We start from the raw sequence: 26591 nt of genomic DNA, 5'->3' as shown, positions 1-26591 counted from the left end.
GCAAGCCGATTGGGACCAGGCCATTGCGAATAAATTACATGCAGTCAAACCACTCCTAGGCGAGTGGCGTACGTCCTCGTCCGCTCGTCGTCGAGATGAAGTGCTCCTGGCGCGTTTGCGTATCGGACACTCTCCTCTGACGCACAGTTACTTGCTGCGGAGGTTGAACCGTCCATATTGTGAAGATTGTATCGTCCCCCTGAGTATTCAGCACATTCTTGTGGAATGTCCTGAATACTCATATCTCAGAGAACGTTACGGACTGCCTTGTGAACTTACCCGTGCTTTGGGGGATGATAGTAATGTTGTTGGCCGGGTGCTTGAGTTCGTTCGTAGTATTGGCGTTGCTCAAGTTCTCTGAGCTGTTTTTAGTCCGTTGTTCTTGTTTTATTGCTGCTAAATTTTTATATTTTCTCACATGTTTTAGGTTTATTTTTGTATATTGTTATTGTTATTATTTTAACTTATTTATTCTTTTATCTTCCACTTTTGCTTTTCTCCTTTTACTATTCATTTAGCAGCATTTTCGTTCTATTACCTGTATTCTTTTTAGCCTGTAATTCCTTTTTAATCTTGCAGTCCTGAGCAACGTTTTTTATCGTGACGGGGCCATATAGCCTCGTTGCTGACGTCCCCATCAATCCACATTCATTCATTTATTCATTCATTAGTTTACGGCAATTCTGATACCATTTACGTTCAAGTTCAGCTCTCAGTACTACTAAGATGTTATTACCTCCACTAGGAGAAGTGGGAGTGGCAAACTGAAAAATAATAATATTTATGCCAAATGTAGAGTATTTTCTGTGTGTTTCATTGAGCTTTCGAATGAATTAATATCCTAAAGGGAACGTGATTCAATTCTTCCCATAAATTTTTTTCTGCCGTGAGGAGAACGCGCATTTCAGCTAATATATATATATATATCTTTCTGTTACGAAAGGAGACTCCATATCACCTCAGGCGATAGATTTTTTCAAGTACATATGTTTTCTGCCGTTTTTCGAATTTTAATTGATGCAGTCAATATTAACTCCATATTACGATCTACTAGAATTTATATGTGAGTTTTGTCAGGTACATGTCAAACGTTTTTAGATACTAAAACTCAAAAAGCGTTGGCGTACTGAAGCGTATCACGTTTGAAAGCGTATGCCCTTTATTGGTGAAAGGTAATATAACTACAAAGCCGCAGGTTTTCTTCAAAGTTAAAGGGCTGGAAGTATAGATTAACTTGAACATGTCACTCCACAACAACAGAACTGGAGTGACGTGATTTTCGTGCAGTGAGATTTATGGTTTTGCGTACTATTTAACACTTGAACAATGCTATGATATTTAGAAAAGTATCTCGAGGACTCTAACCCTTCACATGCAAACCTTTTTATTGATTTGCAGACTTCAAACACGGCCGACAAAGTCTGAGAGTTGAGCTATGTTGGAGCCGTGAAATTCAGTTAACTTTGAAGATTGGACCAACTGCTGCTGTGTCCATAATAGAACGTTATCTTGGTTTTTCCAAGTTTCGCAGTTGTTTCATATGTACATACGCTTGAGCGAAATGAGGACCTGGAGAAGAGGTATCGCAAAATGGTTAAGTGATTTTCGCAAGGGCAAGATAAAGAAGTTTATAATATTGTTAAAGGTGACGAAATATGGATTTACAACTATGGTTCCGAAGCAAAACAGCAATCGAATCTATGATGTTTTCCAAAATGATACTCCACCTTCGAAAGTGAAACGAGGACACAGCGTTTGGAAGGTTAGGGTGGCCATATTTTTTCTCTACGACAACCACGTAGCAACAATTCAGTTAGATGATCGACATACACTGATAGCAAAGTAGTAAGTTATTTATTACCTTCCGGATGTCTTTGAAGGTACGAGATTTGCTCATCAAAATTCTCCTCTGTCTTACTTCATTCTTCATCACGACAATGCAAGGCCACACACAGCAGCAGGAACTTTGGAATTCATACAATAAAGTTTGTCGGTACTCTACAGCACCCGGCATATTATCCAGATTTAGCTCCGCATTGCTTTATATTCTCCCTAAAATTCAAGAAAAATCTTGGAAAATGCCTCTTTCGAACAGGAAGATGCTGTCGCAGGTGTAATAATGAAATTTATGATATTCCAGGAAATATTTTTTTAAAAAAAATATTTGACTCGTGGTTTTCAAGAACAATTGATGCTTGTGGAGGCTATTTTGAGAAATTGTAAAATGTATTATGTAAATAAATGTATTTTCAAAAGTAAGTAAAATCTTTCGGCATGTTCCTCGTGTACAGTCATTTGGTTTTACCTCCAATCTCCTCTAATGATAATTAAATACTTACGTTATTCACTGTTTAATGAATCTCAGTTTCTGAGGATCACTCCTATATATTCGGTAAACATAGCTCTGAACCACTCTGTGAAAATGAAGAACTCTGAGATTTGAATGCGGGCCAACACTCACTGTAAAACAGTGCAAGAACTATTTAATTCGAGAAGCCTAGAGCCCTTATGCGCTGTGTCAAAGATATTTTTTTATTCACATCACTGTTACAGTTACGAGAACTGAAACTTCCCAATAAATATAGTCAGTGAAACAAGATCTGAAATAGTTTCTCACCTACTGTTTTCGTTGATATATGACCGTGTGATTCTGAGTCCCCTTAGTGAATAGATTACACTCTAAACTACTTTAGATTCACAAGATTTTAATCGATAATCAAAGTCACTGAACGAAGATCTGAAACCAGTTTCTCTCTCCCTTTAAATCCGATATTAGGAAACGAAAACTAGTTCTACAAACTAAGGGCGTCTAGACGGCTAATGAAAGCTTCATACTTTCGTGGTAGTACTCAGAACAACTCCGAGAATGCTTCTTCATGCAGGGAACGTCATCATGTTGCTGCCATGAAGGAAAGATTCAAGACAAACTCGAAATTTATCGTATTTTAATGTACGAGGGCTATCCAGAAAGTAGATTACGTTTTCGTCTGTGTCCGCTAGGGGCGGGGCTAGCGCGGCCATCTTGGGGTCAGAGCGTTGCGCAGCTCAGTCGGCATCTAGCCGTGCTAGTGAGAGGTTCGTGCTGTGCTCCGTTAAGATACTGTGACGGTTTGAAATGTCTGCGTTAATTGAAAATCCCGCGAGCTGCGAGGTGCGTGCAGTAATAAGGTTTCTGACAGCAAAAAACTGTAAACCGATAGAAATCTATCGGCAGCTGTGTGAAGTGTATGGGGACAACATTATCACTGAAGGTGGAGTGCGACAGTGGGTCATAAGATTTAAAAATGGCCGAACCAATTAGTGATGAGCGCAAGAGTCTTGGTCTTGCAGTTTTTGCAAGAGTCTTGCATGCAAGACCAAGACCAAGACCAAGACCAAGACCAGGAATCCCGATGCAAGACCAAGACCAAGACCAAGGGGTGCAAGACCAAGACCAAGACCAAGACCATACCTGCAAGACCAAGACCAAGACCAAGACTCTTGCGCAAGAGTCTTGCACAAGTATGGTACTACTTGATTTTTTATAGAATGTAAAAAGGAAGGGTAAAAATCATTACATCTTTCACGTGAACTTCTTGGCTCCAGTAAAAATACCGCCGGAGTGAATGTGTTCCCAGTAATTTATGCAATCCATGTGAGTCGATCTGCTCCTGTAACATATAGGTACAGTATGTCGTTTTTTGAATCGGTTGTTCACGAGACGACCGACAGCATAATTCTATGAATTGTTACAAGCTATAATAACCTCCGTGTCTGATTTACTTTGGTCATCATTTGATCATTCACGACGGCCCATGATTGGATTTTGGGAAATCATACGAAGAATAGTTGTGTCCATAAGAAGTGGATAAGCAAAAATAAACTAGAGCATGTTATGGACACGGTAGCTCAGTGGCAGAGCATTCACCTCTGGTACATGGGGCCCTGGTTCGATCGCAGCTTGCGCTATGTGAGCTTCTTTGGTGAACAAACACCCTGTGCGTGGGTTTTCCCGTTTCCTCGTACTTTCTTCATTCCACCATTTCTCATCATCACTGTTTCCCTTAGCCTCAGTGTAATAATCGTGGGACGTTAAAGTAGATATTTCATTTCATTTCAAAACATATTAGTGGTGTTCTTCTTCCAAAACTAAAGAGAAATATTGTAGTAATGAACATCGGTAATACCGTACACCATAGGTGTCGACTACATGGGTATGGCCTTGGCTCTGAGGTTCAAGCATCCGTTGGAAATTTTTAATGTGTACTTATAAAATTAATATTGAAATAACATTTTCATGACATTGACAAAAACTTAGCGCATGTGACCGCAAGTTTGATTTCATAGGTGGATGCTTATACGTTGAATAATTGTTTATCAATATAACTTATAGCCCCCTTAGGTATACGGCATATCTAGGATTCAACGATATAACATTATACAACAATAAATAATCTATATTCACAACTGAGAGTGATTTCGTACTTATTTCAAATAACCTGAAGTTTGATGCCGTTATTATGTATTTCTAATGTAGGTCAAAAGTATTTATATAAATTGAATTTACACAAAAGACATAGACAGTTGAGTCGCTCTCAGTTTTCACTCAAATTATTCTAAAATATTGGGGCCGCGGTGGTTCAGTGGTAGAGCGTTCAGCTCTGGTGTTTGGGGTCCCGCGTTCGATCCCAGCCCCCGCCAAGTGAACTTTGTGGTAGACAAACACCGTGTGCGTGGGTTTCCTCGGGGTTCTCCAATTTCCTCCCACTTTCTTCTTTCCATCATTTTCATTCATCTTTCATCATCACTGTTTCCTTTAGCCTAGCCGGCATAAACGTGGGACGTAAAACTCACAAATTTAATTTCATTTCATATTCTAAAATATTAAGAGGTTTAATTATTATTATTTTAATTTTTTCTCTCTTTTTTGGTCAATATTGCAAAACATATCATCATCGACATAATAATAGCTATTCTGCCATTATTGGCAGGTCACTTACTGAAGCTGAGAAGCTTCGATGACTGTGGTTCTTAGCTAGTCTCTTCGTCTTAACGTAGCAATTTTCTGTCTTAATATCTTTCTTCAACTACAATCTCCTTCGCCCCCTCCCTCTAGCACGTCCCTCATAATACAGTTCCTCCTCAGCCAATGTCCTCCTCTTAATTACATCTAAAATTTTTCTTTTCTCCCCTACTTCTAATATTTCTAAAACCTTCGCATTCGTTTTCCGTTCAACCCAGCTGATTCTCTCCTTTTTTCTCCATGCCCACATTTCGAAAGTCTAATTGTTTCATCGTTTTTGCGTAATGTCCTTGTTTCTGCCCCATACAGTACATATTAGAATCAGTAAAACAAAATTTCAATATTTAATTGGGAGTTTGTTCAATAAAAAGATGAGCTAATCGTGGTTGGAAAGAAAACAATCTGACGCCTTTAGAATGTAAAAATAATTTTGCAATTTATGGTATTTGTGCCGTCTTGGTTTTCTTTCATGCGTCTCACTGTCAGGGGGTAGCCTCCCCAGTTTGGGAACCAGTGGAGTATTGGATCTGTTAAAACATATAAAAATATTACGAAATGTTGTGATTTATCTTATAAGTAGTGAACCGTGATCACCCATTGAAAAAAAAAAGTAAGGGTCATCGCCTATGTTGTACAGTATCATCACACTTACACGAAGGTAAAATATATTACATTCAGAAACATACATTGTATTTCCCTCACTATTGACGCAATGTAGGATTTATTATCCCTTATATCCAGAGTAAAATTTACTTATGAAAATCATAGATTTCTTAAAAGCAAAACTTGCAAGACTCTTGCAAGCAAGACCAAGACTGGGTGTGCAAGACCAAGACCAAGACCAAGACCAAGACTAGGTGTGCAAGACCAAGACCAAGACCAAGACCGAGGGTTCCAGTGCAAGACCAAGACCAAGACTGCATGTGCAAGACCAAGACCAAGACCAAGACCACCCGGGTCTTGGTCTTGGTCTTGCATTTGCTCATCACTAGAACCAATGTTCACGACGAAGATCGAAGTGGGAGACCCAGCAAAGTGACTGCCGAACTTGTCGAAAAAGTCGATGTTAAAGTCCGTGAAAATCGAAAGTTCACAATAACGGAACTTTCTTTGAGTTTTCCACAAATTTCGCGAAGTTTGTTGCACGAAATCATCAGCGAAAAGCTTGGTTACCACAAGTTTTGTGCAAGATGGATTCCAAAAATCTTGACAGAGGACCACAAAAATCATCGAATGGCTGCAGCGTTGCACTTTTTGGACGCCTACAATAAGGATGGTGACTCTTTACTCGATCGCATCGTTACTGGTGACGAAACATGGGTGAAACACGTGAACTGTGAAACGAAATTGCAATCAATGCAGTGGGGGCACACAGGTTCTCCCCCAAAACCCAAGAAATGCATGCAAACAATGTCGGCAAGGAAGATGATGGCGACTGTTTTTTGGGACAGAAAAGGTGTGATTTTGGTGGACTTCCTGGAAAGAGGCACTACAATAAACGCTCAAAGGTATTGCCAAACTCTGCAAAACCTCAGAAGAGCAATTCAAAACAAGCGCAGAGGAATGTTGAGCTCTAAGATCTTGTTGATTCACGACAACGCCCGGCCCCACACGGCAAATGTCACGCGTGAAGTTCTTGAATCTTTTCAGTGGGAGTTGTTTCCTCATCCGCCGTACAGTCCCGACCTGGCACCGAGCGACTTCTACCTATTCCCAGCAATGAAGAAGTGGCTGGCTATGCAGCGTTTTGATGACGACGAACAGCTGCAAGAAGAGGTAACGAAGTGGTTGAAGTCGCAGGCGGCCGAATTTTTCGACGAAGGAATTTCCAAGCTCGTACATCGCTACGATAAATGCCTTAATTTGAATGGTGACTATGTCGAAAAGTAGTATTTGTGTGTGGCTTTCATCTGTATATAATAAAATTTGTTTCCTATACTTTGTTGATTTTTTATTCCAAAACGTAATCTACTTTCTGGATAGCCCTCGTATGTGTATAAGATAGAAAACACACAAACTCAAAATAGAAAACCCACACCTGCGTATTGTCATTACGTGTTTTATTTAATTTGTACTTAACATTCAATTATAATATAACGATATATTGTCAACACATATCGCATGCCTTACATATACATATATATATATATATATATATATATATATATATATATATATATATATATATATATATATATATATATATATATATATAACTGATTTATTTTAATATAATTATTATTTTTATAATCATTTATGCATTGAAGACCTCAAGACCTTACAACTAGAAGTCCATGTTTTACCACTGGGCTAACATGAACACATTTGGCGAGCTCATTCTGAAGGAATGTAATTAATATGTAAGAAATATACTTTATAAGACAAAGACATTCATATCCATTGCAAATGTTGTTGTTTGTTTCTCCTTTGTCTTTTTTATTCTGCTATGTATGCGAAAACTATGATCACTGCTTTTTCTTTCATTACCTAGGTAGAATGTTCTTCTACGTACGGAAACGTAAAGGACAAGATTAGCATGTGCTCACATGTATAAATAGTCCGGAATACTGTATTATTAAGTACTTTTTCAACATTTAATAACATTTCAACATGGCTTATTTCACTTAAGACAAGAAAAAGCACATCTGCACAATTTCTTTCCTGTTTGCGAAGGTTGCTTGAGGGCTCAAATCTGGCACCCTTGGTTTACTGTTTACGAAGATACCCGAAATTGGACTTAGAAGATTTTTAGCTCAAAACAGACATAATTGATACGCTCATTCTTTTTGGAATAGAGTGTACCATTGCCTCATTTTGTATACTGTAGATTTATTCGAAACTTAAGGTTACTGGGGCACAATTTATTATTATAGAAACGAGCTAATTTTTCTCGTTGATTATTTTGGAGTGATATAAAACCATTTCAAAGAGTGAGACTCCTAAAAGATAGAAAAATAAAGATGACCCATACGTATATTACTAAGTATATCACATATGCAAACCTATGTTACCATATATAGCTACCGTAGCAATCTATATTGCTTTCATTGGTAACAAAATGCAACTTGGAAAAAAGAGTAAATAGACCAATAGCAACTATTCAGAGAGAGTCACGCAAAGATATTTAGTGTCAGCAATTTTATTTAATCATTACCTTGAAGAGGAAATAAAAGAAATAACAAAACACTCATAGCATAGACGTAAGTTTATTCATACACAATAAATACACTTCAACGTTTTGCAGACTGTTAGAAGCTAGTGATGAAACATAGGAGGCCTAAATGCAAACTGCAGGTGCCTTTTTTAAAAACAAATTCTACGTTGAGTTTAACATGAGCAAAGCAAAACAATATTTATGTAGTGCGGAAGAAAAAAATGTAAAATGAAGGTGAAAATAGTAGATCAGCTTGTAAGGATCAGTTGGTTGGATTCAAATTTAGCGTCCCATTCAGCACCGAGCTTTGTGAGACGTAGATCTAAAGCTTAATGTGAGATGGAAACCACTTGAGCTCCAACAGCGTACTGACCGTATAGCCACAAGGATGCTCACCTGGTGAACGAGAAGTAATCGTGTCACTTAAGTTGTATAATAAGAAGCAATGCAATGACAATAAATGTGCAGTATGTTCAAAACAGAAAAAAATATCAAAAATTCTTCAGGAGTAAAAGCAGGCACTTGAAGAAAAAAACAAAATATCGTCTGATGGTAAAAACCTACATTACACTGAAGGAAAGGTTGATGAAACTATAGATGTGAATGCAGTGGTCACTGTATATGAGTTACGGACTCTAAATGGAAAGTAAAGACGGGTGTTCCCAAAATTTGCTGCTGTACGTGAGTGTTCGGGATTAAGTGGATGGATAAACTACTAATCTAAAGTATTGAATACGAAGGAGAAAAAAGAATGTACTGAGGCCAGTTAAAAAAAAAAAAAAAAAAAAAAAAACAGGTAGTATGATGAAATATTCCTTAAGATCTCACCGTTTTCTATGTCCCTCATAATGGTTGCAAACTGCCTCATTGTCGGAGATAAGTTTCTTGGTCCTGTAACTAAAAATTAGTTTATATTTTATTAGTAATATTTTTTCTGTACTAAGATATTAAATATTGTGTTATATTAAATTATTTAATCTTAATTACTGATTAAAATCTTCTTTACATACTGTAATAATTTATGTATGTTGTACGGTATGATTTTTGTAACTTACGCAATGTAATTTAAGAGCATTATTTTAAAATTTTATTTTCAGTTATAATATAGAATTATAATGTTCCGATATTCTTGATTACAAGCCTTTCTATTACAATTAATATTATTTAACTATTTTGCACGACTGGGTCCTCTTCACCCAAACAAATTTTAATATCTTTCAGTGAAAGCATATAATTTATGCATAAATAAAAAAGACAATAGTTTCAAATATTCTTTATTACGTAAATTACACGTAAGAGTTATAAGTAGAAAGATTAATTACCTAAACGTTTCTCAGAATGTAATGAAATTTCTACTTTCATTGTAAGATTTATAGCCATGAATGATCTTTTTAATTATTGAACAATTAATTAAGAAAGTGATTTAATCTTCTTTACGGTCTAAATAATTTCTACTGGAATCCTGAATATTTTGTTTCATTTCGACATCACCTGTAGGAAGTAATCCACTCCTAGCAACCGAGGATGGCGGTAAAGGTGCTCTAACTTTCAAGACGCAACCTTTCTTTGGTATTATTTCAATCCTTTGATCTGTAATTATAAATTATATATTATTATAAAATATTGTTTATATTAAAATGCACACTTGTATCAAAATTATGTTTTATCTAGTTAACCTTTCAATTTATTATTTTTTTTCTTTTTTGAGTAAAGCATTCTTATTTGTTACATTATAGCAACATCGTCCAATTTGATTCAATTTACTATTTCCCATCAAGTTTAACTCAATTATGTTACATAATAAGTCGACACAGTTTTTATTTGAGTAATATGGTTGGCACAGTAAAATTTAGAAGAAAGCTGGAGATACTACAATCGCCATATACTTAAAATCAACTCTTCTTTGCGAGTTATAATTACTATGCGCGCTTGTCACAAACATATGTTTGTTTATAACTCTTTATTTTTTGAAGGGAAAGGATAAATATTATAAATAAGGCCCGGGAGTTTATGTTCTATCATATATTTATTTTACATGGAAATCGGATAATGGGGTGAGATCTTCACGTATCAGACGAGAACCAGCTGAAATAAGCAAAGTTGAAAGGACATATTTTGACATATTTTCCACATTTTCCAACTTGGAAACATATTTTTTTACTTTTCTAATGATAACACATATTTGTATATGTATTTTGCAATATACTTGCACAAAATCGACATTTTTTAAAACTTTTTCTTATATGCCTTCTACCAAAGTAATAAAATCCGAAAATCGTTTAAGACCAAAAGCTCTGTGGTCGTTGTTGCACGTGCACACGACAATCACAACTGTTCCATTTTTATTTACATTTTTCCTTTTAAACAAAAACAAACAAATTAGCATTTTCTGCTGAAAAAATACTTATTTTTACGTCAGTCAAAATCAACAGTAGCTTTAGCCAGGCGTGCAGTGGAGCAAGTGTAGAGAATGCCTCCTGTGAAGCAATCTGTTTCATTGAAGTTGATAGCATACGTTGCAGAATTTGAAAGCGATGTGTTTTCTACAGATGACAAGACACTGTTCTGTAAATATTGTAAATCCAGTGTGGGATATTCGAAGAAATCTTCTGTATTGCAACATCTAGGTACGACGAAGCATAAAAGAAATATGTGTGTAGGAAGAAAGCAAACTCACAAAGGCTGCTTCATCACGTGACATCGTCCCAGACCAGTCGAATGTCCTCTTTCTTCAAGTACCTGTGTAAAGCATTTATCGCGTCTTATATCCCTGTGTGGAAGTTGGAAAACCCCAATCTTCGTGAGTTTTTGAAGAAGTGCTACGACAAAGATATCCCTCACGAATCCACGCTTAGAATGGCCAATGTGTAAAGTGCCTATAGTGAAACTATATGTAACAACCGGCAGAAAGTGAAAAATAAACATTTCTGGTTATCAGTGGACGAAACGACAGACTGTTGCGGACGTTATATAGCCAATGTTGTACTTGGTAGTTTGGAACCGGAACAGGCTGGAGAAATTTTCCTTGTGCATGTTCAGCAGTTGGAGAAGATTAACCTTTCTACAATCGCTGACTATATTGAAAACGCAATGCAGTTTATATATATATATATATATATATATATATATATATATATATAAGACGTTCCTCGTGACAGGCTCCTCGTACTGATAATGTATGCAGCTAGGTATATGGTGAAAGCAGGAAAAGCCTTGAAAGTTCTATATCCCAAAATGATCCACATTACTTGTGTGGCACACGGAGTCCAAAGACTATGTGAAGAAATTAGAGTAAAACACCACAACGTAGATCGCTTTGCGTCAAATATGAAGAAAATTTTCTTAAAGTGTCCATCACGACGCCAAGCCCTAAAGGAGGATGATCAGGATATTGCTTTGCCACCACAGCCGGTGGTGACACAGTGGGGAACATGACTTAAAGGAATTTAATATTACTGTCCCAATCTGCCTATTCTTGCCGAAATAGTTGCTGAATTTCAAACTGAAGATGCAGCATGTATCAGTGTTATTCAGAAATTGCTTTGATATTAAACTAAAAGATGATATTGTGTACATTTCTGCAAATTTTGGGTTTCTGGTTTTATTCATTGAACGATTGGAGACAAATGGTCTCAGTGTAGAAAACTGTCTTGAAACCGTAGAAGATGTTAGAAAAAAGTTGTCAACAGCAAAGGGACCAACAGCAGATTTGGTGAAAGACAAGTTCATTGCCATCCTGAACAATAAGCCTGGATATGGCACTTTCACCAACATCGCCGCTGTTCTGAGTGGTGACGGAGAATTAACTCTCAAAAATGTTGAAGAAGATTTAGTGCCTGCAAATGCAGTATGTTTAAGGTTTGCTCCTTTGACTTGGTGCTACGTCGAACGTACATTCTCACGCTACAAGTCGCTGCTTGTAGAAAATAGGCGAAGTTTCACAGAAGAGAATCTAAAGAAGGCCTTCGTGTCACAATGCAATGCTTAAAATTACTGTTCCCTATTGATTTGTCCGTTCTTTATTTTTCATTTTCAAGTGTATAGCATAGTATGACATTGAAGTAAAGTTCTCTATTTGTGTGTGTGTGTGTATGTTTGTATGTTGAACTAAAAGAAACTGAAATAACAAGTTCTAGAGATTCATTACAAGCTGTTCAAATTAACACGAAAAACCTTCTATAATTGTTTTATTGAAAAATGTTTCTTTTGTAACCGTAAGCTAAGTAAAATAAAACATTAAAATATACGATAGAACTTTCCTTAAAGAGTCTCTTTAGAAATAACACTGGAAAATGTTCCTTTTGTAGCTGTCAACTAACTTCAAATAATATTTTAAAAAATACCAAAAAATGAAACCACAAAATTTCCCTAAAAGTGAGTTTGTATATTAAGTACTTATGCTTTAATTTGCTACTGTGTTCTAGGGAGATGGCATTTTTTGACTTTTTTAAATTTTCGTGACATTTTTCAAGTTTATATGACATATTTGCATAAATATTTTACAGTTTTGTAGGGCATAAACTCCCGGGTCCTAATTATAAACTTTGTATTCAAAATTAATTTTAATTGTACGAAGAATCAAAAGTATTTTAACAATGTATACACAAATTGTAGTTGGAACATGAATAACCACCAATTCGATTGTTTTTGTTTTTTTGTTAAAATAATCATGTTTAACAGAAGGTTTTAACAAGTTGTCACGCGAATCATTATGTTTATCTAAAGTCATACAGCTTGGTTAATATATAAAATATATGTGGAGGTTTAAAACTGTTTGTTTTACATAAAATTTATAGTTTAGTATTGGAAGAAATGGGTTATTATTAGATATACGGTATGCAAGCTTAAGAGGTAGTTTGGTTTTACTTCCAACTTGGGTTTTATTATATCTAAGCACTCAGGAAATACGAATTACAGAAGAATTTGAAACATAAGCTCCATTCTTATAGATATCTAACCAAAATTGCATCTTTCTACAATGGCGTAGAAGAAAAGAAACGAGACTATACAAGTCGGCCCAGGGCATATTGAACACGAGCACGAGTGAGTTAAGTTTACATTGTGGACATCGACATGGACGTACGTCACTTTGAAGTTATTAATCGCATTAATTGTTCTAGAACATTTGTAGTAAGCAAATGACAAGCTAGATGTGTTTGTACCAATGCTATCGAAAATCCCATTTTGTACAGAGCTCTAAATTCAAGTTTGAAGTGTGCCAAATGTCCATATTATCATTATGTAAACCATTACCCTACTTTTGTGAGGAATGTATTAATGTAGCAGACATAATCATTTTGTTTCTGTTTGTCGACTGAAAAAACACTGCAAAAGGAACTAGAAAAGTTTATTAAGAAGGTTAACATGTCTCGTCATATTATCACTGAATCAAAACCGATAAGGTCAGAACATAGGCTAAAAGAAATACAACGTAAAGTCTAGATGTTTCCGGTGGTGTTGAAAATGTTTTATTTTGATGTGAAAATCGAGACAATCACCAAATAAGACTGATAGTGATTGTTCTACTTTAAGAACATATTGTGCAGGGATGGTCATGCTAATACACTGGCGAAATTACATTCCAAAAAAAATTAACACTTCCAAATTAGGCAGATTATCAGCGAAATCTAAACAATGAGGAGATAGTACTTAGAGAGATTTCAAAACTCAACTTGAAAGAAGCGAAACATTTTTGATTGAAGTATGAAGAAAGTCTTCATTAGCAGGCAAAAGTATAAATAAGAAAGCAATCAAGGAAAGGAGCAAAGAAAGCTATGCTTTGCTGTAAAAATCGGATAAGTTGCAGGATCATTTTCATATATCGTAAGTATAGTACATAAATTTTCCTCTCCGCTATTTTGCTTTAAAATGTTAGGGTCTAATTGTGAACACCCTATATGTAGAGGTGCGATACTGTTTGCTTTAAATAAAAGTGGTAGTTAAGTATTGGAAGAAGTCGGATTATTATAGAATATACAATGTGTGAATATACAGAGGAAGTGTTGTGTGTACTTAGTAGTTGGGCTTGATTATATCTAATCACTCTAAGAATAATAATTAAGCAACTGAAACATAAGCTTTACTCTTTCGTAGAGATCTGACCAAACTTTGAATCTTCAACATAAGCGAAACACCTAATCAAAGGAATGAGATCCGTTAACATTAGAAAAGACTTGAAACTTCTTGTGAAGTATGCTACATATTTCTAAGTATATTAAGAATAATAGATCATCTGCAGAACAATAATATACATTATTTCTATATTTCGCATTTAAGTAGAAGAAAAAAATGGTATTTGTTTCATTTATCATCTAGCTTACATTTTAAAATATTTCTCGAGAAAAAAGGAAGGGAGAAAATGCGGTAGTCATAAATCTACAAAATTTAAGTGCATTTCTGTCTTTTCTAAATGACTAATGCAAAGACACCGTTCGAATGTATCAGAAGTAAAAATTAACGGAACACTTATTTCTTGCATTTTCTGAAACGATTACAAATTTTTAGATGACTTTAGACAAATTTCTTGAATTGAAACCTCACATTAATTTCTGTAAGAATACCTTCTGTTCTTTGCATTGTCTCACAAGACGAAAGAAAATTTTATACAGATATAAAACTACTACTTGTAGAATCTCAAAATTTTCTTCAGATATTAAAATGCTATCGTACGTAGAAATAACTAGCGCATGTGCTTCGTTTGTAAATAATTTGAAATAGTCAAATAATTCAACTCGGTATTAGACAAAACTTGGGTTGCTAAAATTTTCTGATAAATAAGCAGAGTATTTGGAAAGACATTTCACACTTCTGTTGAAGAGTTTGTGCTTTCAACATCATCCTTCCTATTTTAAAATTACAAGAACTACATAATCACCGTGATCACACTACAACATCAGGTATGAAAATCGCAGTCTTTCCCCTCCATTTGTCGAGGTATTCTTTGCATACAATACTCACGCACAGAATAACCTTTCATCTAGTATGTGTCAATCATATTCAATCTATGTAGGTAAAAAGTCAGTTGAACAATTTTTTCATTCTTCAGTCTTAGACTATTGAAACACAATGTCAAAATGTTCATTTCTAATCTCCCTTTTTCTCAATTAGTTTGATATTTTACCGATTTTATTCTGATTGTATTATGGTTATATGTGTATGTGTAGGTATTTGTGTGTCGTGTGTGTGTGTGTGTGTGTGTGTGTGTGTGTGTGTGCGTGTGTGTGTGTACTTGTGCTTGTGAGTGTTTTCCATATTAGTTATTCCTTTCCTGTGTGTGCTTTGCACATAATATAATTTGCGTGATTGTAGTTGTGTTATTTGAACTTTATATGCTTTTACTTGTAAATCTAAAATTTATACCATATATTGGCACAGTTAAGTGAAAGAAAAGCTATATTTGGCCTCAGTGGTAGATTTAGAGAGTGGAAGGTAGGAGGACTGCCCTCAAAAACACAAACGTTACATTTTCTTTTCTAACCTCAATTGGTTTTGCGATACACTGACCCAGATGTGTCCCTCCCTATTGATACTAATTTAATAATTTTACGTACCAATCTTATACCTTGTAGACACTAATGTTATTGAAAGGTTTTAAATTAACATATTTTTCTTTATCAACCTAATGCACATGATAGTTGATATGACGTTCACATGCTAAGTACTTTAAGTGCACACATTACAATTATTATTACCAGTGTGAGCATTAGATTTTTAAACAGGGAACGTATTTCATGCATATATACATATACCAAATAATCACACACTTGCAGGAAGTCTATATATATATATATATATATATATATATATATATATATATATATATATATATATATATATATATACGAAGGTTACAACAAAAGCTATGATATTATTTTTGTACGAAAGTGGAACGAAGTAAGAATTTTGAAATATGAAAATGAAAGGTTAGAACATATGAAAACGTTACTAAGGAGCTGGATGAACATACATATCATTACCATGATATACCAGAGACAAAAGTAAATTAAACAAGTCAGTCACGTCATATGTGTTTTCTCTCGAATCACATTACAAACCATTACAATTACAATTACAATTAGGCGTAAAGCCCAGAAAATTCACGCTAGCGGTATTTGAGGTTTCCGAAGTAGTCTCTTAAACAATCCACTACATACTGCCAACGATGAGGAAGACGCCAAGTCCGTAGTTTTACTATGAGCGAGTATTCTGTTTTCACCGTTCACTCCTGTGCCGATGTTTTCATGTATTCGAACGCGTGAAACCAAAAGCACGTAATGGCTCATACAGATTTGGAATTAACTCGAAATCACAAGAGATCCCCTGGCGACTATATTAGGTGCTGGAATACTTCCACATCCATTGCGCGAGGATATTCTGTACACATTCTACCGTATAGGATGTGAAACAGTCATGAAGGATATGTACATTGTAAAGGTGCTCAGGAAGTTTTTCGTGAGTAGTAGGACGTAGGTATAATGAAGAAAAGTGCAGGAGTAGTACAAGCTTTAAAGTTTAGGTATGTTTACATAAATCGCCCAAAATAGCCCGCTACTGCAATACTCTAGGTGTGGCGAGCCTGGATGACGCCACTCCACCGATTGGCGTTCCCGTTCTGGTTTATAGGTCCTGGTCCAATGACAATTCATTAATGGAGACTACTTCAAAGAACTCTATATAGTAGAAGCCATAGGTATGTACTTCTGGGCACTATTGATAATTGTAATTTTACTTCTAATGATTTCTAAAGTTGCAATTCGACGTGAAACGCATATGAATTTAATGATTCATTCTAATTTTCCCCAAAAAATCTAAAACGTTTGAGAAAGTATGAAAATCATACACGGGTCCTTTTGCGTCCAAAATAAATGAAATGAAATGAAATCTTTGAGTTTTACGTCCCACACTTATGCCGGTTAGGCTAAAGGACACAGTGATGATGAGTAATGAATGAAATGGTGGAATGAAGAAAGGGGGGGAAACGCGACAACCCCGAGGAAACCCACGCACACGGTGTTTGTCTACCACAAAGTTCACTTGGCGGGGTCTGGGATCGAACCCAAGACCCCAAGCACCAGAGGTGAAGCTCGACCACTGAGCCACCGCGGCCTGCGTGCAAAACAGCTTGGATCCGATGTGGAATGGACGTATACAGTTCCTGAATCGTGGTGTGTGGAATTTTGTACCATTGTTCCTCCAAAACATGCTCCAGTTCCTTATGGGATGTGGTGGAGGGTAATGAGACCGATCACGTCTTTATAACTCAAACCACAATGGCTAAATGATGTTCAGATCTGGTGATTGTGGGGCCCAGGGGAGGTGTGATAACTCCTGGGTATGCTCCTCAAACCATAATTTCAGCGATTTTGCAGCGTGACAGGGCGCCAAATCATCTAGGTAGATGCCATCACCGTCTGGGAACAATATTTGAGCCATGGATAGAACCTGGTCCCCCAAAATGACATCATTCGCCTTAGCATTCATCATTCCATGCAGGGCTATGATGGGACCTGCAGAAAACCACGATATCACTGCTCATACTGTAACAGAACCGCCCCCATGATTTACAGTTCGGAGCAGACAGTTTGTATCATAGGCCTGCGACGGTGTACTCCATACGTAAACACGGCCGGTTGTTGGAAACAAGGTGAAGGTCGATTTATCAGACCACATTATGTGTTTCCACTGCTCAAGAGTCCACGCCTTGTGCTCCTTGCACCATTGGATACGCCTCTGAGCATTTACTGCTGTGACAACGGGTTTGGCGATAGTGGCCTTGCTACGAATTTTCATTTTATGAAGTTCCCGTCGCACTGTTTTCGACGAAACCGGGTTTTGTAGGCCGGAATTGAATTCAGGCGTAATTTTCATTGCAGTGGTCTTCTTTCTAGCTGCTACAATCCGCTTTAATGCCCTCCGGTCCCTATCTGACAGGATTGTCTTTCGACCGCTGTTGTGCTTTGCAGACGTCGTTTACCCATGAATAATATTGTGCATGCCCTCGTGAGATTTGACACAGTGCCTTTCGATGCACCCACAATGTTCGCCACTGTTGCCACTGAAGCTCCAACCAGACGGGGATCAACGATTATTCCTCTCTGGAAGTCTGTCAGGTCGCCCATTTTACCGCACCACTTTCACACCACGACACTCACAGGTGAATGGTTACTGCTGACGGAAGAGAAAGGTCCACGTAACACGTTGAAAACAAAAAACGATCGGCAACCGCAACACGTGTTGTACAGTGGAGGATCTAACTTACGTGTCCTGTATGAAGTGTTTTTAGATTCTTTGTATATATATATATATCCTCATCTAGTTTCTTACATGCAAATTTACACATGTAAACAATACTAACCCTCCACCTAATTAATGTTAATTATGATTTTTTCGTCAAATAGTTGACGGCTTACTGAATTAAATAGACTTTATATCCCTTATTATTAGCGTATCATGCAAAGAGGAGTGAAAGTACACGCATTGTATATTGAAGTGACTTGAGAAAATATTTTATTTCTTTTATATGTGCTTCCGTTTGTTCCGCCATCTTGTCCTCATGTTAAGTGTTTTAATGTCATGTATATTCAAAGAGTGGGTGGGGGTAAGAAAACAGAGTAATACTTCAGTAATACGAGGGTCTAAACATTGGCTCTGCCATTTAATGAAGAACGACAACATAGTCTTTTATTCATACATATGCAATACTGTATATTATGGGTGAAAATAATGTTCTATATTACTAATTTGTTCCGCCTTTTGACAGGTATATAGTTGGTTTTATTTAAGTGGTTTCAGCAGAATGCTGTGGTTGTAAACAAAATGACTGAGGGTCGGAAAGCATCTATTTTATTCTATTGTGTTATTTTGCTGACTTTTTTGGAAAATGATATTGATATTATCTTAATAGCGCATAATAGCATAATCTATTATTGTTATCTTCTAAAGAAAACATGGGTTTGATATTTTTGAAAACGACACGCGGGGACTTAGCGCTCGATTCCTTGCTCTCTGCTGTAAGACTGAACTAACATACTCTATAGACATGTATCTTATTCAATGTGGAAGGTGGTTGTTTAAACCGGTTTCGCCATGATAGTGTCATAATGAAAGAAAAGTTTAATGAGCGCGGGGAAAAGGGGGTTGGGCCGTTCATCGACTGGGTACGCGGGCTGGGGCAGCAACGGAAGACAACAGATTAACTGAAGCGCGAAAGGGAGATTTAAATAAGTAAATTAGTTAAAATATAAATAATACTGTGTCAAATGTTATGTAAGGAATTTGGCGAAAAATTTTAGACGCGAATACGAATCAATAATACTCTACAAACAATTTTTATGTTGGGTAAAGTTTGGCGTGAGCACATTGGTGCTCGTCTCATTTTCAAATATTCTTTAAGTAGATTGGTCACTTTGTGTATTATTCTAAACATTTGTAACATTTGTAACATTTTAGAGAGTTGGAAGTAATTGAAGCAGTTGATTGTAACAGCAGTATTATCTATGATGATTTCCAGAGAACTCATATTTTAATATTAGAGTGTAAGTAGAAGAAGAAAGTGTGTATCGTTCACCACAGCCTTCGGACCTATTATTGAATATGAAACGTGTAATGATAGCAAGAAAGGCGATATAGAAAATGATACATACGAAGCTGGTATGCGAGAGAAGATGTTCCAGTGATAGACATTGCCAGTGATGTTGTGGAAAACGTTAAAGCTCTTCGTTTGTTATTCCCTCCGCCATCTCCTTCATTACTTTATCGTTATCTTGTATTTGCAGATATAATCACACGAACTCTGAGTGTATTAGAGAGTCAATTAACTAATAGAAACCGTTTCTGACATTATCTTTTGACGGTTGTGCACATGGGATGCTTAATCAGTTTGCTAATGTGTGCTTTGAGATTGACTATGTGCCTATGGAAACACAGCGGTAACTAGTCTCCTGCAGACTCAGTATAGAAGTCCAAGTATGTGAAATTTATATATAATTTTAAACTTATTATGTAAAGGGTTCTGTAATTATTGGTTGATATATATTAGGGTGGATCGAAAAAAACTTCTTCTTTTTTTTTTTGTTTCCGAGTTGCTATACCGCGGAAAAGTTGTGCTTAGACAACAGTGCTTTGCGCGATCGGAAGATATTCCCTAAAATCATAAAACAACTGTTTTTATTATTAAATAAGGCATGTTGCACCGTTTTATCACTATAGCGTAAAAATACGAGAGTATTTTATTTTAATAAAGAGTACGAGAAAATTAAGTTTTTCGTGCTTTTTAAAAATTTTCAGACGCTTTGCGCAATCGGAAGATATTAACCGATTTAGACACTTTTTTTATTTTTTCAAGTTATCACTAACCACAACTTTTCCGCGGTATAGCAACTCGGAAACTAAAAAAAAAAAGTCTTTTTCGATCCACCCTAATATATAATACTGATACTCTGTAAATAATGTAAATTGAAACTGTGTTATCATACGCATTTTTTGTGAATGGTAATATACGAGGTTGTGCAGAACATAAATGTTGACGTAATTAAAGAGACATTTGTGGAAATAAAGGACTTAAAGCTTTTATTGTACAACTGAAACATTGGAAATTGTGGAGAAGTTGGTGTTGCAGCTAAGAAAATAACTCTAGCTAATTTTTCGTATTTTTCAGCTTAAGATAGATAAAGGAATTAGAAAAGTTGTGATTTGGTATCTGTGACGTCGCTGGTAATGTAATCCCGAAGGTGTGTTTGCACTTTTGAGTGGTAAAGCACTAGCTAAGTGGAAAATTGAATATAATTTATTCTGTCACAGATATTAATGAAGAACCCAAGCATAATTTTTATAAGTTAAACACAGTCTGCTCAGGTAATGTAGGGAACCTGAAAGATTCGAAAGTCAAATAAGGCGTATGTTCATGTTTCACTTAAAAAAGAAATGTTTGACATACAATGTAAAATACATAAGATTAGAAATATACCTGTGTAAAAATAAGTGTTGCATATAAACTACATGTTAGTAGACCAACTTGTAAGGACAAAATCGCAAATCTAGTTTAATGGTATTAACTGGAGGGCAATCAAGAAAAATAAGAATCGAGTTAATAGACGAAGAAGAGAGCTGCCGTGTTCTCTGAAGGAGAAATTGAAGTGTCTGGGCAGAGAATGATGTCCCTCCAAGCATCATTCAGACGTCACTCGAGGTTGGAGGATAGACCCTAGTTGAAAAACACGCGAAACCGAGTAGTTAAGTGGCAGAAGGTAGTGATGCAGGAAATGCCAATGTAACAGCCATGTTAGAGCAGATTTTGAAAGGTATTAAACAAATACGACAGGGAGCGCGTGATAATAATGAGAAATTAGAGCAGAAGCTTGAGAATAGTTGTAGAAACCTAAAGGCTGGTCTACAGGAGGTTAAGCAGGAAACTGAGCAGGCGAGAAACGAATCGCGTGAGTGTATTCAGAAATTAGAGGAAAAGGTGGAGACTACAAACCAGCGTTTGGATGTCCGAATAGAGGCTAACAACAGCCGAATAGAAAGAAGATTAGAGCTTGTCCAGGAACAACTGGAAAACAGTAAAAGACAGCTCACTCAGCGCTTGGAGAACACAACAAGCGAGTTGCAAGCCCAGTTGGAGTCCACAAACGGGAGCTAAATTCCCACACCTGTGAGACCAACGAGAAGTTGGGATAGATGTATGACCACTCGGACAGCGTTGCCAGGGCTGTAGACTCGAATTATAGCTAATTTTTGATGGGTTGCAACTGGTCTCGTCCTGAGTGGAACAGACCATTGTTGGTGTCACTGAGAGGGTAGAGAGAGTAACCACCGTGACACAGATGAAAACCAGTGTAATGCGTGTGGAAGTGAATTTCACTTCCCGGATTGCGCGAATAAGGCGAAGTCCAACAGGAGACGCCTCTCGAGGAGATCCGATAGCATAATGACTGCATACAGCATATGCAGGATACGGTAAATGATGTTTGTGGAAAATTGGAACAAAAGATGGTACAGATGGAAAAAATTTGAAGAAAATGAGTTTGTACAGCTGAGATTGTGAACGCAGGACTAGCCACCATCTCAACTGAGTCACCTAGAGCTGAATCGCTATCTTCTTCACAAGACATCTCCTCGGGACACGATCTGCATGGTTCTCAACCTGCGAACTTCGTAAACGCAGAGACTGTAGCACAACCCTCCTCGTCTCGAAATTGTGAACACGAGACGAGACTTAACATACGAACCGCGTTAGGTTTTTTCCATCGAGACCTGACGCTGCCTACGTACAAGGAAATGAAAGTGAAACTGAGACTCACAATTTCCTGATGGATCTCGACTGGTATTTCGTGATCACTAAGGGTGTAAATGAGATGAGACTTCGCTTAATGGCAAAAAGTTTTCGAAATAGAGCACACCAATTGTATCAAGTTATTGGAGCAAGGATCCAAATGGATAATGAGTTCATTACTCTTTTTCCAGACAACTACCTCAGCTACGAACATCTCGCGAACCTGAGGTCCACCATTCTTATGTTGCATTATGATGCACGGGTGCACAAATCTCCATCTGAATATCTTTTAGATATCTAGTACAAAAATAGGATCCTGTCGCCAAATCTCGGAGAGGTTTCACTCCTCAAGGTTCTTTGTTGTCAACTCCCGAGCAGGTGGTTATTTCGCTCAATAGTCTCCTCTAAATCAAAGAACATATCCGAATTGCTCATGTTGGTCCAGGAATTGCAGACCACAATCCAAGCTCGTGAGCCTTTCTATCAAAATAATAGGAAGGGAGTGAACCTGCTGGAAGTGGAAGTAGAACGCAGGGGACACAACTCCTCAGGTTATAATGGTAGATGTTGGTCTCGAAGAGAGTTCAGGAAATCGAGACAACGGTATATCATAAGGGAGACATAATAATGACCAGAACGCAACGAACAGCCCACCTCGTAACCATGGCAACAACCGTGGAGATGTGGCTCAATCAAGTGGTAGTCACGTTAGCTACCGCAACCACTCGTCCCGTCCAGTGAGAGGACATAGGGGAGGAGCAAGAAATCCCGCACAGCAAAGAAATTCCTATAGGGAAATTCCTATCTCTACAGGTGTTGTAAGCGTACGAGGGAACAAGGCCACCTAGTAACGAAAATATACCCAACCGACCTGACACGGCTAGTCGAGTGCCTCTATCGGCTAGAGAGTGAGGTGCGTCCGTGCATACTTGTGAGGGCTGAACACGATAGAAAATACTCCAGTTGAATAAGGATATAACTAGGGAGCATGAAACCGCAGTGAAGGAACATTTAATTATAATTAATGTAGATGAGGAAAATTGTGAACCTTGAACAAAGATCATCAATTATACACTTCTTAATGAGAATGTTTTTGAGGCCCAAAGTAACAAAATTTCGTTGCTACGTAGAAATGGGTATTGTATAGAGATTGAAAGAACTATTTTTGAGGAAGCTAAAACTATTTTTAAAAACCTTTTGGAGACTAGTGAGGATCCTCTGACCTGCAACAATATAAGTTCCCTCCCTGAAATAAATGTCACTGTTTTCGCACAATCAGAATGTGCCCTACTTGACTCTGGCACTAGTCTATGTGCCTGGCGCTAGTGTATGGCTTGAATAGTGCTAACCCACTTTTAAGCCAACACTCGTGGAGAGAAATACACTGCGGGTTGTAGATTCAAAACAACCGGTTTTAAAAAGCAAGATGATCTATTCAACAGTATCTTAGCTGCCAAGGTGTGGGCATCTCGTCTCGAATAGTCAGTTTTTGAGACAAAGTGAACGAGCTATCGAGCTGTTGGATGCTGACACCAAGATGGCTTCTACAGTGGAACAGGTTACTACTTTCACCTTTGCTAATGTCTCATCACTTAGAGGAGTGATATATTACCGTCACGTGTTGCAAGAAGTGCGTGTTAGCTCACGAGGTGACACGGGTGCCAACTCTCCTAAGATTTCTGAAGTATGTAGTCGGGTCTCAGCATTTGTACAGACAGCTTTGATGAAGAAAAGTGGCGGCATTCGTCCTACCGCAATAGGCAATGTGTGGAGGAGATTATCAGCCAAAATCATTTGCCATAGAATTAGAGAGCCTCTAACACTTTTTCTATCCCCACACCAGCTGGGAGTTTGCGTCTCACATAGAGCAGAAGCAGCAATACACGCTGCTCGTATGTACTACTCTTTTCCACACCAGCAGGAGAAATTGTTTCTGAAAATAGACTTCAGAAACGCATTTAACGAGTTGAATCGTGACTCTATGCTCATACAGGTAAAAAACAGTTTTCCATCAATTTATAGGAACCAGTGTTGCCAATTTTGCGACTTTGTCGCTAGAACTAACGACTTTTGGAAGTGTCTAACGACAAAAATTTTTATTTAGCGCCTAGCGACATTTAGGAATTCAAATATTTTGTTCTATATTTATATTAAAGTATCCAAAATTTTGCAGTTCGTGATACTAATTACTTTTACACTCGGTTGCACTACTGCTATGAGTAACCTACTTCGTTGAATTCATCGCTGCTATGAGGATTATGCCCTTCTTCACTGCGGTTCGGAAATCCGGGAATTTCCCGTATCTAACTAGTTGCGTAATAGCTGGTAACCTCTTGCATTCCACAGTGCGTACAGTGACAGTGACGGGGAACGTTGTGCTTTTCTGGTTCAGTGTAGTGCGTGTGATTTATATATTAATTGAACTGCGGTTGTTCTTAATATAAATTATACAGAAATTTCGTGGGGTGAGTTCGGTGAAGTGTTCCAATACGAAAGCAACATGAATTCCCCAACCCCCCCAAAAAGATAATCGTACTCAATAAGAGGGAATGGGGAAAAGTGATCCAAAATTTTAAGTATTTGCAAACTTTCAATGCTATATTTATTAATTTTGTATTCTTCAAAGCGCATAGTGCAGTGTTTTTGTCAAGATGGCCATTTTTTTAAAAGAAAAAATACTCGAGTCTTCCATTGTATATGAAAAATATTTAAATTATTTTAATTCCTTTGTAAAATTGTATAGCGACTTTTCTAGCGACTTGGCAGGAGGCATTTAGCGACTTCTAACGACTTTAGAGTACTAAACTAGCGACATTTCACACTGGCGAGTTGGCAACAGTGATCGATACATACATCAGTGCTACTCGCAACTGAGCAACTTATACTTAGGAGATGAAATAATCCTCTCTCGGCGTGGCGTACAACAAGGCGACCCTCTTGGCCCTGGTTTGTTCGCACTAACTTTACAATCCATCGTTAATAGTATCAATACAGAACTGAACATATGGTATTTGGATGACGGGACTATAGCTGGAGACAAGGATACAGTACTAGAGACATTAGAAATGATCCGTAGACGGGCTAAGGAGATCGGATTGCAAATGAATTTCTCCAAATGTGAGGTCAGCTTTCTCGGAGTTTCCAATGAGCACTCTAATAACCTCTTCAAGCTGTTTGACGAAGCCGCGCCTAGGATTCAAAGAATTTCGACAGATTACGCCAGCTTATTAGGAGCAGCACTATCTAATGAGGCAAAACGAACAATATTAAAAGACAAAATTTCTAAATTAGAATTCTTCTTTACACGTCTTTCCTTGATTTCAGTTCACTCTGCCTTTTACCTACTACGTGCCTCATTGTTCACTCAACAATAACTCTTGGCTGCAGGCGTCCCTTCCTGTTAACCACGGAGGTCTCGGCATTCGTCGCGCCATGGACCTGGCTATTTCATCCTTTCTGTCTTCATTCTATGGCGCTAAGCCATTGATCGAGACCATTCTCTAACAAGATCTTAGCCTAGTATCGGATTCGGATGTCAACGATAGCATTGCTAAGTGGTCATCTATAGTGGGATCAGATCCCCCTGACCTTGATAAGAGAGGACTACAATCCTCTTGGGACGATCCTCTTATAAATCATCACTTTTCAGCTCTGCTTCAGTCATCCAATAACCCAGAAGATAAGGCCAGACTTCTAGCTACATCATCTCCAGAAGCAGGCGCTTGGCTCCATGCTATCCCGTCACCTTCTTTAGGATTACATCTTCCCAATGACAGTTTTCGAATTGCCAGTGCACTGCGTTTGGGAGCAGATGTTTGCGAGCAACACAGATGTCCTGCCTGCAGAAGTCTCGTAGACAAGAAGGGCCTTCATGGACTCTCTTGTGCCAATAGTGCGGGCAGACATTCACGCCACTCCAGCGTCAACGACATTATCATGAGGGCACTAATTTCAGCAGGCGTTCCTTCTATATGTGAACCGTTGGGATGCAGTCGTGCAGACGGCAAGAGGCCAGATGGTATGACCCTAATATCGTGGAAGAAAGGAAAAGCACTTCTATGGGATTTTACTTGTTCCGACTCCTTCGCCCCTTCAAATATACATTCTTCCTCAGCACAAGCTGGCAACGTGGCTGCTCGCCGGGAAACAGAAAAGCGCAGGAA

General features: G+C 37.5%; 1 protein-coding gene across 5 annotated transcripts in view; it reads right to left on the bottom strand.

Annotated features, from left to right (window-relative positions):
• Positions 1-26591, bottom strand: part of LOC145683431 (uncharacterized) — a 479291-nt gene that overhangs the window by 21394 nt on the left and 431306 nt on the right. For 2 of the 5 annotated variants that reach the window (XM_081754762.1, XM_081754767.1), the window contains 3 exons: positions 9648-9746; positions 8985-9053; positions 8237-8552 (listed from right to left, as the gene is read on the bottom strand). In XM_081754762.1, coding sequence (XP_081610888.1) covers positions 8479-8552; positions 8985-9053; positions 9648-9746 — 242 coding nt within the window. In that variant the 3' untranslated portion in view covers positions 8237-8478. Of the gene's footprint in view, positions 1-8236; positions 8553-8984; positions 9054-9647; positions 9747-26591 lie in introns of those variants that run through there. The other 3 variants (XM_081754763.1, XM_081754766.1, XM_081754764.1) reach the window with 3 other exon arrangements.

The sequence above is a fragment of the Thermobia domestica genome, chromosome 4, assembly GCF_964235325.1.
Source record: "Thermobia domestica chromosome 4, izTheDome1.hap1.1, whole genome shotgun sequence".
Lineage (NCBI taxonomy): Eukaryota > Metazoa > Arthropoda > Insecta > Zygentoma > Lepismatidae > Thermobia > Thermobia domestica.
This window is presented reverse-complemented; position numbering and strand designations above follow the sequence as displayed.